The 16,625-nt window shown below is 31.9% G+C and overlaps 2 protein-coding genes across 7 annotated transcripts in view; one reads left to right on the plus strand and one right to left on the minus strand.

The window, feature by feature from the left end:
• The window catches only part of LOC126821534 (ribosome-binding protein 1), a 39,144-nt gene extending 30,618 nt beyond the window's left edge, over positions 1–8,526 (plus strand). For 5 of the 6 annotated variants that reach the window (XM_056100760.1, XM_056100764.1, XM_056100763.1 and 2 more), the window contains 4 exons: positions 666–701; positions 1,243–1,320; positions 3,156–3,173; positions 5,022–8,526. In XM_056100760.1, coding sequence (XP_055956735.1) covers positions 666–701; positions 1,243–1,320; positions 3,156–3,173; positions 5,022–5,060 — 171 coding nt within the window. In that variant the 3' untranslated portion in view covers positions 5,061–8,526. The remainder of the gene's footprint in view (positions 1–665; positions 702–1,242; positions 1,321–3,155; positions 3,174–5,021) is intronic. The other variant, XM_050549981.2, reaches the window with a different exon arrangement.
• Positions 8,527–10,018: 1,492 nt separating this feature from the next.
• LOC126820891 (DNA-directed RNA polymerase II subunit RPB9-like) lies at positions 10,019–16,331 on the minus strand. The gene is made up of 5 exons (XM_056101494.1): positions 16,139–16,331; positions 13,890–13,944; positions 13,050–13,123; positions 11,640–11,766; positions 10,019–10,431 (listed from the first exon to the last, which is right to left on the minus strand). The coding sequence occupies exons 1-5, from the start codon at positions 16,216–16,218 to the stop codon at positions 10,369–10,371; spliced, it is 399 nt and encodes a 132-aa protein (XP_055957469.1). The 5' UTR covers positions 16,219–16,331; the 3' UTR covers positions 10,019–10,368.
• Between the last annotated feature and the right edge of the window lie 294 nt (positions 16,332–16,625).

Genomic DNA, 16,625 nt, shown 5'->3' on the forward strand with positions numbered 1-16,625 from the left:
GACCCTGAATTAGTGACCAGAAGGTAACACCATACCATGAAATAACAACATTTATCATATGCAGAATCTACAGAACATACATGTATTTACATAAAAGTCATGTATGTATTCACATATTATGGATGTTCAAAATAAACGAGCTTATTTGAAAAAGTCTGTAAAGTCTGTAATGGAATCTGCCAGAAGCACGAAGAAAATCAGTAATAATTTTGTTCTGCTTATTCAAGAGTCTGTTATAAAAATGGACTTTTACATTGATTTGTCGATTAGGCACCGATGAAAATCATCCGTTATAAACGATTGTCCGTTATACAGTGTCCGCTATAAAAGACTTTGAAAATAAGAAATTTCTATTAAAAAAATCGAGACCAAACTGTTGTGTCTGTTATAAGCGATTGTCCGTTATATGTGCGTCCGTTATATGCAGAGTCTACTGTATTATGTTCGCATAAGTAAAATATGAAACTGGCATAAGTACATGTATTGTATATACATAAGTACATGTATTGCTCAATACTTTTGAAAAAGATAAATGTGCAATTAATCAATGTGTCATCTACTTATTTTGGGATTTTGGCGGGGGACATCAAGCTCACTGTTGGCTTGTTTTATTAATGATACTCTAGATTTATATTAAATACTGTATGTTATGTTATTTATTACAGAAAAAAGGTTCAACTGATGGAAAATCTATATCTACAGTAAGTATAGGAGAGTACTAGCTCTATATATATACTTTCTTTATTTAATCAACTAGTTATCTAGCACATCACAATATTGCTGAATTTGATCAATTATTGCATGATTGCTCTTTTTTTATATACAAAAAAGATATTTTTCAATTCTGCTTATTTTATAGCATGTTGCAGTATGATTATATTAAATCGCTACAGCTTTTACATTATAATTTCAGCATGAAAAGAAAAAGAAAGCATAGTTATTATCCTAGTAGATATGCACAAACTATTTATATTTTGATCATTAAATGAACATGCATTTAATATTTGGATACCATCTCTCGTCTTAGACAATATTAGTTTGAGGTTAATTCGTAATATTGATAAACACATTATCAAAGCATGATTATATTCAGCATATTTATAACATTAGTTTATTTGTTATATCTATCAAATATACTAAAAAATCTTATTTACAGTTCCTCTGTTTATAACAATAATTTACTTTATATCTATATACTGATAGTTATAACTACTATTCTATCATTAACTCAATTATTAACAGTTACGCAGTCAACTAGCTTCTAAAGACAAGCAACTTGAACGTGAAATATCATCAAATAAACATCTAACTCAAAAATTGGTAAGTTTTCACTACAGACACTGATAAACGTACATTCAGAAACATACAGAAAAAACACAATTACACTACAGAGTTTCTACAAGCCCAAACCTCTGTCAGCAGTTAATTGATTAATGATAGGCAAAAATTCAGGACGGTTCGAAGTATAACCAACCATTTTGAATATTCCATTATTAGTTTTCTTATGCAATAAATTGATTTTTACAGTTATTCACTGTTTAAAAGATAAAGTTTGCAAGATTTATATTCCCTCCTGACCTTAAACTGGGTTCCTTAAAGGTGGAGTACAAGTTAAAACTAATATATTTTATTTGTATTCTCAACATAATAATATTATAATATTCTTGTGAACGCTCTAACGCCAAAAGTTATCATCCAATTGTTTTAAAATTGATATATGTTGTTTACGTTAGTGAGATGAAGAAGCCTATTTAATTTCAATAATTTCTGTTTATTATGTCTAGAGTTATGGCCCTTGTTTCACTTTATTGAACCTTGTGAACGTTCTAACGCCAAAAGTTATCATCCGATCTTTCTGAAATTTATATGCATTATTTAGATTGCTGAAACGAAGAAGCCTATTGAATTTCAGCAATTCCCGTTTATTACGTCTAGAGTTATGGCCCTTGTTTCACTTTATTGATCCTTGTGAACGCTCTAACTTCAAAAGTTATCATCCGATCTTTCTGAAATTTGCATTATTAAGATTACTGAAACGAAGAAGCCTATTGAATTTCAGCAATTTCCGTTAATTACGTCTAGAGTTATGGCCCTTGTTTCACTTTATTGATCCTTGTGAACACTCTAACGTCAAAAGTTATCATTCGATCTTTCTGAAAATTATATGCATTATTTAAATTAGTGAGACGAAAAAGCCTATTGAATTTCAGCAATTTCCATTAATTACGTCGAGAGTTATGGCCCTTGTTTCTCTTTATTGAACCTTGTGAACGCTCCAACACCAAAAGTTATCACCCAATCTTTGTGAAATGTATATGCATTATTTAGATTAGTGAAAAGAAGAAGCCTATTGAATTACAGCAATTTACGATTATTACGTCTAGAGTTATGGCCCTTGTTTCACTTTATTGATCCTTGTGAATGCTCCAACGTCAAAAGTTATCATTCGATCTTTCTGATAAATTATATGCATTATTTAAATTAGTGAGACGAAAAGCCTATTGAATTTCAGCAATTTCTGTGTATTACGTCTAGAGTTATGGCCCTTGTTTCACTTTATTGAACCTTGTGAACGCTGCAACGCCAAAAGTTATCACCCAATCTTTGTGAAATGTATATGCATTATTTAGATTAGTGAAACGAAGAAGCCTATTGAATTTCAGCAATTTTCATTTATTACGTCTAGAGTTATGGCCCTTGTTTCACTTTTGATCCTTGTGAACGTTCTAACGCCAAAAGTTATCACCTGATCTTTTAAATATTATTGTTCTATTAGATTATTTCTAGTGATAATTGTAAACTTTTCCTAGTTACCATTACCCAATCTAATATTCCTATAACCATACTACTCAGTACTTTAATTATTTATACAAATATTTTTGTATTCTTTGTATCTGAACCCAGTAGATTAATTATTTGGTAAATGGATTATAAGTTCTTTAGAAGTACTCAAATATCTATTTTAATTTTGTAGCCTCTGCGTCGATCCCCTTCCCTTAAAGGTAGAAATTCCAAGGAACATTTTCTGTAAATTTTCCCTGCCATCATTTCATAATTGTCGTAGTTGTCTGTAGTTGGGCTTTTGTGTGTTGATCCCTGTTGTGTCGTCAACAATCCTAAACGTCATTAAAACAAATATTCATTTACTTCTACAGGCCCAACTGGGTGTAATGGTGAGTTGACAAAAATACATGGTGCCGGTCATCTTGCACATCCTTCATCTCATTATCGTCTCATAAAACACATCATCATAGTTTTATCTTTATATATATATATATATATATTGGGCTGTTGTTATTTAATATTATCATCGATTTTTGTATTTATCAACTACAGGAATCAGTGGTGATGGTCGATAACCAATCTTAAACTTATCATGAACTCCTCTTACACACAGTCATACCATTATAATATTGTAATTAGAAAAGCACACATTGCACAAAATTGTATAAAATATTATTAAAGGTGGTTTACACATTTATACAAATGGAAATATTGCACTTAGCATTCATTATTCACCCACAACACTACAATATATACTGAAACATAATAAAAACTCACCACTGTTTATGAGTAACACTATAATATTGCAATTCTGAATGTTACAAAATCAGATGGTGTTGATAACATGTGAGAATGATGTTTTCATTAATGTAAATGTACTACAGATCGATTTCTCTCAAATACATAAAATTCGACAGAATGGGAATCTCGAAAATAACAGAATTTATAGTTATAAAAATTAAATGGAATAGGGTTCTGTGGAAAATGCAACAATATGCCAAGTTTTACATCAGAACACTGAGAACACACCATTGCAATAATTCAAGAGGTCATGAGTACAAGAGTTGTCGCCCACGGTATGTATGCCATCACACCACCATCTTGAAAATGGCTGATTATTTCAGTGTCCGATCTACAGTCATGCATACATTATGTCTTGCGAGCACTTCCAGTCAAATCAGTGGTGTGTTTTCATTGTGTCACAGTATAATCTAGTTTAAAACCATTTATTCCAGAAAATAAAAATCTATTCATAATAACATTAGTGTATATTTTAATTTAGAAATCAAAAACATATTGTTTTAATATATTTTTCAGCATATTTTTAGTCTTCCATAATTAAAATGGATATTAGACTGCTAGTCCAACATCAAATGTTTCAAATAGATATTAGACTTCTAGTCCAAACATCAAATGTTTCAAATAGATACTAGCCTGCTTTAAACATACATTATGCAAGAGCTAAACCTGCCTATTGCAGGTCTTTCTTAGGCCTGAAATGCTTATAAACTATTAATTAAACATTTATTAACATGAAAAGACCATAATCAACTCGTGATGCCATCTTATGTGTCAGATTTTCATTGGATTTGAATCCGATCTGCTGTTCAACCCTTATTGATGATTAAATGCAAAAACGAATAATCGAGACTTTGTTTTGTATCATACCGATTTTAGTAATGATGATCAAGGCTAGGTTCAGAGTGGAGCAATTTGACTGAAATTTTCAGGATATACCTTTTAAACTGTTATAGTGTGAACTGCCAGCTCTTTATCTAATCTTCCATAATGCCCCACTAATATCAAATGTCTAAAATATGATACCCATATTCTTAACATTAATTTGTAATTAACATTATGATCATTAAATATATCACTTTTAACATTATTTGGTGGAGATTTTAGTGTTTTTGTATTATTAATAATAATAATCTGTTCGTGAGCAACATTGTACATTATCTTTGTATTTCAGATTTTATAATTAGGTCAAACAAGCATGTACTTGTCTTTTAAAGCTAGGAGAAAAAAAAAAAAATATTTTTTAAATTATGTTTTTTTTGACATTGCTTGAATTTCAACAAATTCTATATTTCATTTACTTGTTTGAATATTTTGAGTGATTTCTAGCATTAGCTTATGAGAAAGTGTTGATAATATTATGGACATGACGGACAGTTGTTCGGGTTTAAGTCTTGAAAATGCCTCAGACTGATTTGTTGTTATGTTATATTTTGCAGGCTGCTTCACCGGCAAATGATAGTGGAACCTCCGTGTAAACAAGAAGAAAGATAGCCATGATAGAGAAGAGGACCAGGTTATGCCATGACAGACATTTTGCCTGCTACCATGTTGACTGATGCTCATATATAGATTCATATAATTGTCATAAATTTCATTATATCCATTCTTATTCAGTTACAGTCTGTAACTTAAAAAATTCTGAAATGAATTAAATCTTAGAAAATGATCAATGGGTTGTGCATGTGCATGTTATTATTAAAATGAAATTATATTACTATCTCTCCAATAATAAGGATTCATTTATCACATTTTCACTAAGGCAGTTAACAAAGAAACTGGCATTTTCTTGCTATTTTGCTCTAAGATCTGATGTACTACATGTATTTAATTATCTATAAAATAATATGAAACCATTTCTAGTGCATGCTGAAATCCATTCATCCGGTGATACTTAATACTACAAACATAATAATAAACTACACTAGCCATTGTAAACTATGGGCACAGATCATCACAAAGAGAGATAACTGATTGATATACCTTTGAATAATCTAGTGACGTTTTTGATATTAATAAATTATATATTTAATGCACTGATTCACTAATAAGACGCAAGATCAGCTTTGAAATCTGAAGTCACACAGGAAGATAATTCACAAAAGCACATGTCTCACTGTTTACTTGTGATAGAATTTATGTAGTGTTTTTCACACAAGTTCCCATGTAAAAGGCAGGCCAAATAAACTTAACTGTTTCAGGAACATGTAGAAATATATAAGAAATGAAACAATATAGAGGCAGACAATCTGTTTTAATATATTTTATACCTATATATTGTATAATTTATAAATGTTATCTACTGCTGGTGTTAAAAACATGGTCATGTGATAGATTAGAATTAAAATCAAGCAGCATTCTAGTAGAGGAATGTAAAATTAATGTGAGAATAAATTAAGAAATGCGAGATCAATATGCCACAACACTTTAAAATCTGTATATTTTTGGCTTACCTAAAATATTACAGGTCAAATTTAAGATCAAGTATAAAAGCTTAATTAATAAAAAAACTTGTAGATAATTGCTGAATGTCAATTCTTTGATTATATTTTATTAATATTTACAATCATAAAATGTTAAAATTGCTAAAATATAAATTTATCCGTGGACCATATATTATAAGGTCAGTGGTTTATCTAATATGAGATAATTTGATATGGTCCTTTTACTTCTATAGGTATATATAATACAGCTTTTTGTTGATTATTTTTTTCTTCATGAGAATCGAACAATTAATATTTAAAAATAAATGTTTACAGCTATTTTAATAGGTTATCTATTTGTGAAAAATGTCTACTTAAGATCCATATTCAATTGCTTAAATTTTGGTTTTTAAAGCTTAATTTGCATAATTATAATATTCAGATAGATAAGTTGAGTATATTTTGATAGAATTACACTGAGATTTATTCAATTGTCACAAAGAAAAATGGATGATGTGATATTTGCCATATTGTTTATTGAAAGAAAACTGTTAGTTATTGCTTGTTTTTGTTAGAAATGACTTTGTTTAGTTCTTTATGGTTGAGGTTTGATTTAAGGACAACAGGGTTTATTAGAATCTGATATTCAGTGTTTTATACTGTATGAACAGTTTAAGGCCAAACCTAGTAAATATTGAATATAAATGTAGAATTCCCTGTGCATAATGTTAGCCTTATATTCATAACAGACTATCATTTATTTATTACAGGAGGTAAACTAAGTGTTAGTACCTCACATGGTTCAAAGAAAATTGAGATGAGAAAATAATTGTAATGATTTTTCTTTATTTGTGATTTGTAAAGATTACTTTATAATGTGCAATACCAAACTATTAGAGATATTTATTAGATATTTTATGAATCTAATAAAATACTATAAATTTGTGATAAGAGAGACCAAATAATAGAAAAATTTACCTCACACTTAGTGACTAGTTATTTGAACACATGAAATAAAGTACCTAATTTCTGATTAAATGCTTAGCTTTAGTATATTTATGGAATGACTTTATTGATAAATTACTCCAACATGTATAGTCAAAAGAGATTAATATAGGAACAGTCAGTCTCAGCTTTCAAATTAGAAGAGAATGTTAATGTATATGTATGCTTCAGAATACAAAATTTGTTCAAAATTTAATTTTGACAATTTTTGGAATTTTGGAATTATAACCTCTTGTCCAAGCCTGTGACAAATTTTATATTGCTTGATGTACTTGAACTAAAACAAAATTTCTTAAGTGGCGATTCAACAAGATAAGAATGGAGCCATAATTCAATCCCTAAAATGATATAAATGGTCTATAGGTGTATGATAACTTTAGTAGAATGTAAAAATAAGTATGTTTTCTTTTCATCCAAATGATGTCCACCAAAGAATGACAGGGCTTTCTTCGCTTGAATATCTAGGAAAGTTTTGTAGTTGAGCAGTTCACTTATATCATAGTGTTCAAGTATCATGTCACCTCAAAGTTCATATCCGCATGATATTGTGTTCATTTGTAACATCACACAAACTGCAAACCTTAATGCTGTTAACTGTAAGTGCTAAAGATGTACTGTACTAGTGTTTTGTCTTGGTGGAATTGGAAATGGTGATAATTTATAATGAAGTATAATATATCTGTTGATGGAATTGTTAGACATTATAATGATTGTTATATTGTAGAATAATGTTTATTTGTATATAATCTGTAGTAGATAGGTATATTTATGGTGGTCATTTGTACAGAACAGGAATTGTAAGGACTGAACAACTCGAGTTATCATGGGACCAGTCTATGTACAATCTGTGGGATTACATAACACTTTATAACTTGAGATCTATCATAAGCTCTTGCATTATAATTCACTTCTAAGATGAGTACTAAAGTAAATATTAATGAGTTTTCAGACGAAATTGAATTCAGTCTTTACAGTTCCTACTACCAGAAATGCATGTGATATCTATTAAATGCAAAATACAATTCTAATATAATGCCTAATGGTTATATATCTAGCTTGTAGCGTAGCAAGTGCTATAAGTATCTATTTAATACCCCACCCCATTTAGTTTTAGTTTTTGGTTGTTTTACTTACTAGTCATTATTTTTAAATACAAATTAATTATATGAATTTATCTCTTTATTGAGTTTTTTTTTTCTTTTTCAAATGATAATATATAATATATAATTGTAAAAAAAAAATTGTTACTGAAATGTTGTATTTAAACAGCTTGCCAAGTACTCCAAATATTTTAATAAAATTTAACAAAAATCTTTATTTCTCTACTCATCTCTTTTCTTTAATCCACCTATTAATTTTATTGAATGAATTGAATGTAGATTTATTTCTCTTTGTCTTTAAGATTTTGAGTCTTGTAAATGAGCATTAGAATATACCATCAGTGTAATCTGTCATATTAAAATAAGCATTCTAAACACTCTGACAATAATAAAGTTATGGCTCAGCAGTAAAAAAACGACTTCTTTATTTTGTAATGTGTATCAAAGAAACCTGTGTCAAAATGACAGGGGTTGAGTACAGGATAAAATTTAAAAACAAACCGTGCATTGTATAAAACATAATACAAGCTACTTAATGGGCCGAGACACAGATCTGAAAATGAAATGGAGTTTAACGTCCTACTTTGACTGCTACAAGGCTAATGAAGACAAGTCATATGCCAAGCAATGTGCTATGAGGAAAAGTTTCGCCAGGACAGCAGCTGTCAAGGGTTCTTTTATATGCACATCAACGTGTACATAGGACCTCAGTTTTTCGTCACATCCGAACGACTAGATGTTGTTCCTTACAGAGGAACTTTCTTGACACATTACCGGGAAAAACCTCAGACCAGGTTAGCGAGCCAGTGCCCAAATCATCAAGCCGCCCCGACTCCCGAAACAGATCGGGCAGTTGAATTAAGACAATCATAATAAATAATGGATTAGCATATTCATGTAGAGTGGGGAAGTATGGGTGCGAACTGATTTCACTATTAATGAGTTGTTTCTCTGAACAACAAACTGAGGGTATTATATGATGGCAGTATTATCTAAATTTAATGATAAAATCTTGTGAGCTATGTTGTGGCACACTGTTGTAGAACATGTATTATGAACGCTTGATGACATGAAGATGGGTGTTGGCTTAGGCTTGTCATAACCTAATATGATTTCTATGATTATGGATAAAATCATTCACTAAAATAAATTCTGCAGCAAATCTTAGTAGGTTAAGATTACTGGAAGACTTGACAATATAGATGCCTCTGTAATAAGGTGGGGGTTTATTTTATTCATTATTGAACCAGTTTTGATGGCCGCTTGTCTTTATGATTACACACTTGCCCATATCCACCTACATGTGACTGGATATGCACATGATGCAGCTGTCCATAACACTTGGGTTGCTAAAAGCTCAATTTCTTACGACACACAATGACCAAGTGAAATGAAATGGGTTTTTATGTCCTACTTTTCTGCACAGACTTGGCTAATGAAGTTAAGCATATGCCAAACAGTGTGCTATGATGGAAATCTTGCCCGTACAGCCTACTCTTAATTTTTAAATTACAAGTGTCAAGGGTTCATTTACGTGCATGTCAACGTGTACATGGGACCTTGGCTTTTCATTGCAGCCGAGGGCTAGATGTTGTTCCTTGCCCCGTGCTTTACATCCTGCACCAAGCCAGAACATCCAGCAAAACTTATGCCATATGGTGTGCTATGAGGGAAATTTTGCTTGGATAGCAGCGCTACGGTTTACTCTTATTTCAAAATCAAGTGTTCGTTTATGTGGACGCCAATGTGTATACATGACCTCATTTTATCGTCTCAGTCCTGGGGGACTTTCTCAGCCAACATGGACCTCCAATTTATTGAGCCAGCACCTTACACACTGAGCCACCACAGCTCCCCATAAAAAATGAAGCAGCTAATACCTTTTAATACAAAAATTAACAGAGAAAATAAGTTTCTTTTCTTTTTATTTTGTGATGAGATGGTGACAACGACTGAAATGTTAGTATAGACAAAACAATGTCTGGAATTCTATAACAGAATTTTTCTACACGTCCACAGTGGTTATGATCGCTAATATCTCATCATCAAATCAATTTTTTCAATATCTTTGAACTTTGTAAAAGCAAATGGTTGCATATTCTCCTCACAGTTATAAATTTTTTTAGGCCCATATAAAACATTTTCTTGTACACGTCTATATGTACCTGTAAAACAGTGATGTTTTTTCAGTTTACTTTTCACGTTGAGTCAATTATACAGTATATTTATATCTCTTGATAAAAATTTAGAGGTCTGTTTTACTCTGTCCATCTATGTAAACACTGAGAATTAGCACAAACGTAATACAGTCGCATTCCTTCCTGAAAAACAGACAAAATTCTGTGTTAGAAAGCATTTATCAGTATAACACTAATGACGTTCTTTGAAAACAAGTACATGTGTACAAAAGATCAGGAACCGATCATGACGTCATTACTGCCATCTTGGAATTGAGACATCATATCAGAAAGTCTATCAATTGATCCACAAATGTCCAAGGGATAAGCATGCATATTGATAGTTCTTGAATTTGCGGAGCAATCACCTTTCTTCAATGAGCTAATCAGAGTTGAACAAAATATGTCAAAAACTTTTTGAGTGAAACGCTGGCATCATCAATGGAACTCGTATTCAGTTACATCTTGATACTAACTTTATTTCTAGACATCAAATTTTCAAAGACAGATTGTCATCCCACAAATTAAATCAACCTATAAAATTCAATGAAATCAACCACTTTTTTTTTTTTACAAAGCCAAAAAGGTCTAGTCTTTTAAAGATACATTATGGGAGATTCGATAACGGGTTGGCAGTTCTCACATTAATAGATAAAAACTAGATAATGTAAAGGCAATTTGCTGAAAATTTCATTCAAATTGATTCACTATGAACCGAGAACTAAGCGGTTGAAATTTCCGCCTAGCCTCGATCATCATTACTAAAGTCAGTACGATAAACAGCATAGTCTCGATTATCCATTTAATCGTTAAATCGTGAGGAAAATTATGCAGTAAATCAGCTTATAATCCACTAAAGATCGCAGGCTAACAATGCCATCTAGAGTTGTTTATGTCTGAATAGGTTAATTAATGTCTAATTAATAATTTAGATAACATTTCAGGCCTAAAGAAAGACCTGCAATAGACATAATGTATGTTACAGGATACTGATCTGTTGCATAATATCTCCTACTCTACCTTGTATATAAGCTTCCTCATTTTTAGTTCTATTAGATAAAGAGAGAGAGAGAAATGGGGTTTAACGTCCACTCGACACAAACTAGGTCATTTTGGGACTAACATGGTTTAATTTTATTTCAATAATTCGCTTGCGCGTAGGGGGCTTTAGCAGTGGGAGGAAACCGGAGGACCGGAGAAAACCCACGAGGTTGGACAGGCGACCCTACTCCTTGTCACGTACAACCGGGATTCGAAACCACGCCAGTCGACTCAATGACAGACTGTATGATACAGCGCGCGCACACTAACCATTCAGCCATCCAACCCCCCCTATTAGATAAAGACATTACCTCAGCATTAGCACTGTGTGACTGAAAGAATACAGCTTCTTTATGTTGACATTTAGGGCACGGATGATCTTCTGTTCTAGGTAGTGTAGGGTCAGATGTTACATCCCCAACAATCTGTGTTAATTCACTAAAAACAATACAAATCATTTTATCTTACATATATATAATATTAATAAATTATATTAATTAAATGCTAATTAAAAGATAAAGAAAAAGCTTTGTCTGTTGTGAAATAAGTGTTATACAAGATCACTTATATTTGTTTTAACTTATCGTAAAATGATCTGTCAAATTTTTGACCCAAAGCTTTTATCTAAAGCCGTTCAATTATCAAGAGTCCCTTAAAGTAGCTAAGTCCCTAACACAATATCAACCAAAGTCTTCAACATTGAAAACGCGAATTATTTGTCAATTTAAATCAACATTGATGTTGTGATCTTACCGGGGAAAAATAGGCATCTGATATCCAATATTTAAGACAAAATAAACATTTTACCATTGGTACACGAATCGTGTACAATAATGCGTTTCAGTGCCATTTGTAACAAGGAACTCTAAGAACCAGGCTAGACATATTCCAGAAGTCATGTCAAACCGTGACGTCCTATTCTTTTCTGGAGAGCATGCGCAATCAATACCATGGGTGTAGACTGGAATAACCAGATGCTAGAAATTGCCATTTGATTGAGACTTCTTGCGTATTTTGCCAACATAACTGATTAGAAATTAGAGTAAGATAGGTTGCCAGGCAATGAAACATACGCCCACAGCAGCTAAATCGTCCGAGCAGTCAACAAGAGTTGTCACATATTTTTACTTTTTTCGGTAATGAAACATTTATAATACATTAAAATCTGATTAAGAGTAACAACTCTTTAAGTAATTATCAGAAAACCATTATAATTTGTTTGGTTTTTATAAAGTTCTGCCCCATGGTAACATTTAGTATACAAAACATTTAATATCATGGATTTAGCTGTTCAAGTTATCAAAATTCATTGAAAATCAATATACTTGTTCGTCTCAAGACCTTAAACTCTGTGTATCAATCTGAAGTCAATCGGATGATAACTTAGGCTCTTGAAGTGATCAAGGGCCATAACTCTGGCAGTAATTATTGAAAATCGCTGAAAATGAATAGACTTCTACGTCTCATGACTTTAAACACTGTGTATAAATTTAAAGTCAATCGGATATTAACTTTAGCCTCTAGAGCGTCCACAAGATTTTTCAAAGTGTCTCATGACCTTAAACACTGTGTACAAATTTAAAGTCAATCGGATATTAACTGTAGCCTCTAGAAACATTCATATTATTATATGCGTGCGACCCATTTGTGTCAATTTCTAGGCCCCAAATATTAGCGATTTAGCTCCTTTAAAAAAATAGGCAATCAACTAAAAAACTTACTCGACTTCATGCATAATTTTGTTGACATAAATACATCTGTTGTCTGCTTCTTGTTGATAATCACAGTTACGACACTGAAAATAAATAAATAAATATATCCAATAAAGTTGCCCTCATTATGATACACTATAATTCCTATGATAGTCTGCAACAGGATAAAGGTTGTAGTGTATTATAGTCTATCATAGAGTTTTGAACACAAATCGTATCAAATGTAGCTGATCTTAGACAAGAGCGACGTAGTGTGGTTAATCGCAGTGTTTGAGGACAATTGTTGAATATCGCAGTAGCATTTTGATCTTCATTAGTTGCTATCAACTTGTGGAGCTACAAATTGATGCACACGAATGGTTTATTCTTACCTCCCAAATTAAAGAGCAATGATGTGTTATCGCAGCCAATGAAGTGTGTTGTGTGTTCAAGTCAACTAGTATATGCTATGCCATGATCAGCTGTAATATCCAACGATGGAAGGTAACATCAGAGGGAAAATGATTATTTTTGTCTAAATTTTTACTTGAACATTCACATGCATTAGTTACATTCTCATTCTGAATTGTTGTATAAACTAACATGCTTTTAAAATATTATTTTGAAAATCTTAAAATTACTTCTATAGATACATATTCTTTTTTTGGTTGGGGAAATACCTAGTCAGCATTGTTTTGTGCTGACAACTTTATATGAATACATGTATATACCATTTAGTAGGCATTGATATTTTAATATAAATGATGACAAGTTCTATTGGGATTCTTGAGTATTTTGACATTTTGCATTAATAGTGTTGCTTTGGTATGAAAGGTGTTCATGTTAAATATATAAACATTATAAACTTACAGCATAAAGTAGAATTTTACTTTCTTTGTCTTCTTTAGGATATAACATATTATTGCTGAAAAATATACAATATCTGATATTAGAATCAAAATCAAATTTCATATAAATGATTATTGTGGTACCATATAATATAAGATAAGGTAGTCATTTTTCTCTAGATTTTGATTTTTAAGGACGAAGAATACCAATGTTAGTCATATATGATACTGTGTAAAGATTATGTGTCTAAATGCCAGAAATGTATACAGAAAGACAACAAAACCAAATTTTATGAGGAACTAAGAGCGGAAGCACCATCAATGTGTTGTTTTTCTCATTCTGTAAACTTGCTTCATAGTTCATACACCTCATTTGTTTTATTTCAAAATATTTGTCTTTGTAGCAAACAAAAGAGTTTTGTGATAATACAGATTGCCTTCAAACAGCATAGAAAAAATCACACAGATGACTGAACCATCAGAATACAATGCTCTGCTTCTGTCTCAATTTCCTCTCAGACACCATTTTGATCTGGGTTGGTGGCTGTGCTGCCTCCTTATACAACAATGTTAGTAGAAGGTAAAATAACAAAGTACTAAAACATTAATACAAACAGTGATACACAACCATCAATTTGATTAAAACAACAATATGAATTTTATTAAAATAACACATTTTTATAACAAAATCAGATTGGTCTCAGTTGTCTTTGAAGAAAGCAATTGTATTAACACAAATATAACTTGCACTTATATTTGTTGGGATGAGTTGTCGTATATCTCGACCCATGTTTTAAGGTTGGGATGAGTTGTCTTCTAACTTGGGATGAGTTGTCTTCTAACTTGGGATGAGTTGTCTTATATTGGGATGAGTTGGATGAGTTGTCTTATATTGGGATGAGTTGTCTTATATTGGGATGTGTTGTCTGAGGACGTAACATCTAACATCCGAACGGTCAAAAGCTCGTCGCAAAAGTGGATAACTAGTTTACTTCTTTCAGCGGACTGCCACGGTAATAAAAATAGCCCAAATTGAGCCGTTGTCCATGTGTACACTTATCAAAAAGTTATGTCTTTTATATACATGTAGACGCATGAAATGCATAGTTAATAACTTTTCAATATATCATACAGTCGTTCAGGGGTGGCTGGGCTTAGAATTAGGTCAATAATTCAGAAATGCAAGATTTAGTGTCCCAAGCCTACCCTTATAGTTAATTTTTTCATAAGAATGCTTACTTTCTAAAATAGTGCCCTTATTATAGAAGGTTATGGCAGAGTCGTGGGAAATTTGATGAATCAATTTTAGTTATGGTTGACATGATGGCAACCATTGGGAACACGAATAACTAAAGGATCAAAAGGAAAACAAATTTCAATGACTTTATTACTCCAAGAGGAATCTGTAAATTTTATACTTATGACAGTATCACCAAACGCTATTAGAACCAGATTAATTGACACGGAAAATCACTGCACGGACCGTTTGTCTATTTAAAAATATAAAAATTGCACGTTCAGTGACGGAAAATGACAACAGTATATTTGTTAAAATATGAAGAAAGGCAGCCGTGCCTTGTCAGCTAATTTTTGCTACGGCATTTATAAATTTTTGGTGCCGTTGTAGAAGAATCCTCATTTCAAGCACTGGTCATGATTTAGGCCTACTAATACTAATTAATCATGCAACAAATAATTATTGAGTTCTCAATGGACGTTGTGTATTTTCAACTACGTATGAAGAGCAAACTAATTATTCTTCAACAAACATCATCTTCTATCCTGATATAAAACCTCTACAAAAACAGTACATATATACGCAATCCATAAAAATATTGTACAAAAATACATTTCGTTGTGCGTAAAACAGTGATCCTCAAATTTTAATGCGCGGAGGATATGACCTCAAAAAAAGGTCAAACTATCCCAACATTGCGACTGAAAGAAATGTTGGTGTTGGTGTATGTGTATTGGATAAACCTGTTTCACTGAACTACGTTTGTTTGTCAGTAAAAGTGTCATTGTTGTTCAGAGATGGATCACACAATAACTTGAATAAGGTAGGACATGCATTTAGAATTTATTGACTGACGCCTTTCAGCCCGTGGCTATTTGGGGCGCCAACAATTCAGTCGCAGTTCGCTCCAAATAAGTACAGCTTCAGGAATCTTGCGGTTACATGTGAACGAAACCTCAGGGCACTCTTCTGGAGGACATTAGAGTTGGACCGTGGCCGTTCTGCGTTCATGGCTGAATTACATTTTCACCTACCATTCTTTACAAAACCTGATTCCAACAAAGCCTGGGCCAGCATCATGCTGCTCATACATTGCTAAATCTAAATCAGCCATCGTGAATAATACGTGGTCGGTATATCGCTTAAAAGACAAACAAAACTTCTTACACGCAAAAAGTCAACAATTTTTCTGTTTATTTACAAACGGAAGTTTCACGTTTTTGTATTGCGCAGAACCGACAGTGGTGGGATTTTATAAAATTTGGGTTCACGGATACAATTTATGTGCCGAAAAAAATATAAACATCACAAATCGATGTTTTCAAACAATTTATATTACGTAAATATAATCAGGGTGTATGCTTTTTTTGGTATAAATATATAATAATCCTTTATTTTGCACTATTGTTGATAACATGATAAAATATTGCAGACCGTTATGTCCTTTATGTTTCGGCATATGTGGCATCAAATTTTTACTTCGCCATTCAACGATTGGTTGTGCTTTAAGGCTTGATCATT

The sequence above is a fragment of the Patella vulgata genome, chromosome 5 (assembly GCF_932274485.2).
Source record: "Patella vulgata chromosome 5, xgPatVulg1.2, whole genome shotgun sequence".
Taxonomy (NCBI): Eukaryota; Metazoa; Mollusca; class Gastropoda; family Patellidae; genus Patella; species Patella vulgata.

Coding starts and splice junctions, on each gene's coding strand:
- LOC126820891 (XM_056101494.1), bottom strand. CDS start 16,218: ATGGCTGATTTAGATTTAGCAATGTATGAGCAGCATGATGCTGGCCCA. Junction 13,945..16,138: donor ATCAGGTTTTGTAAAGAATG/GTAGGTGAAAAT, acceptor TATATTTTTCAG/CAATAATATGTTATATCCTA. Junction 11,767..13,049: donor AAAATTATGCATGAAGTCGA/GTAAGTTTTTTA, acceptor TATTGTTTTTAG/TGAATTAACACAGATTGTTG.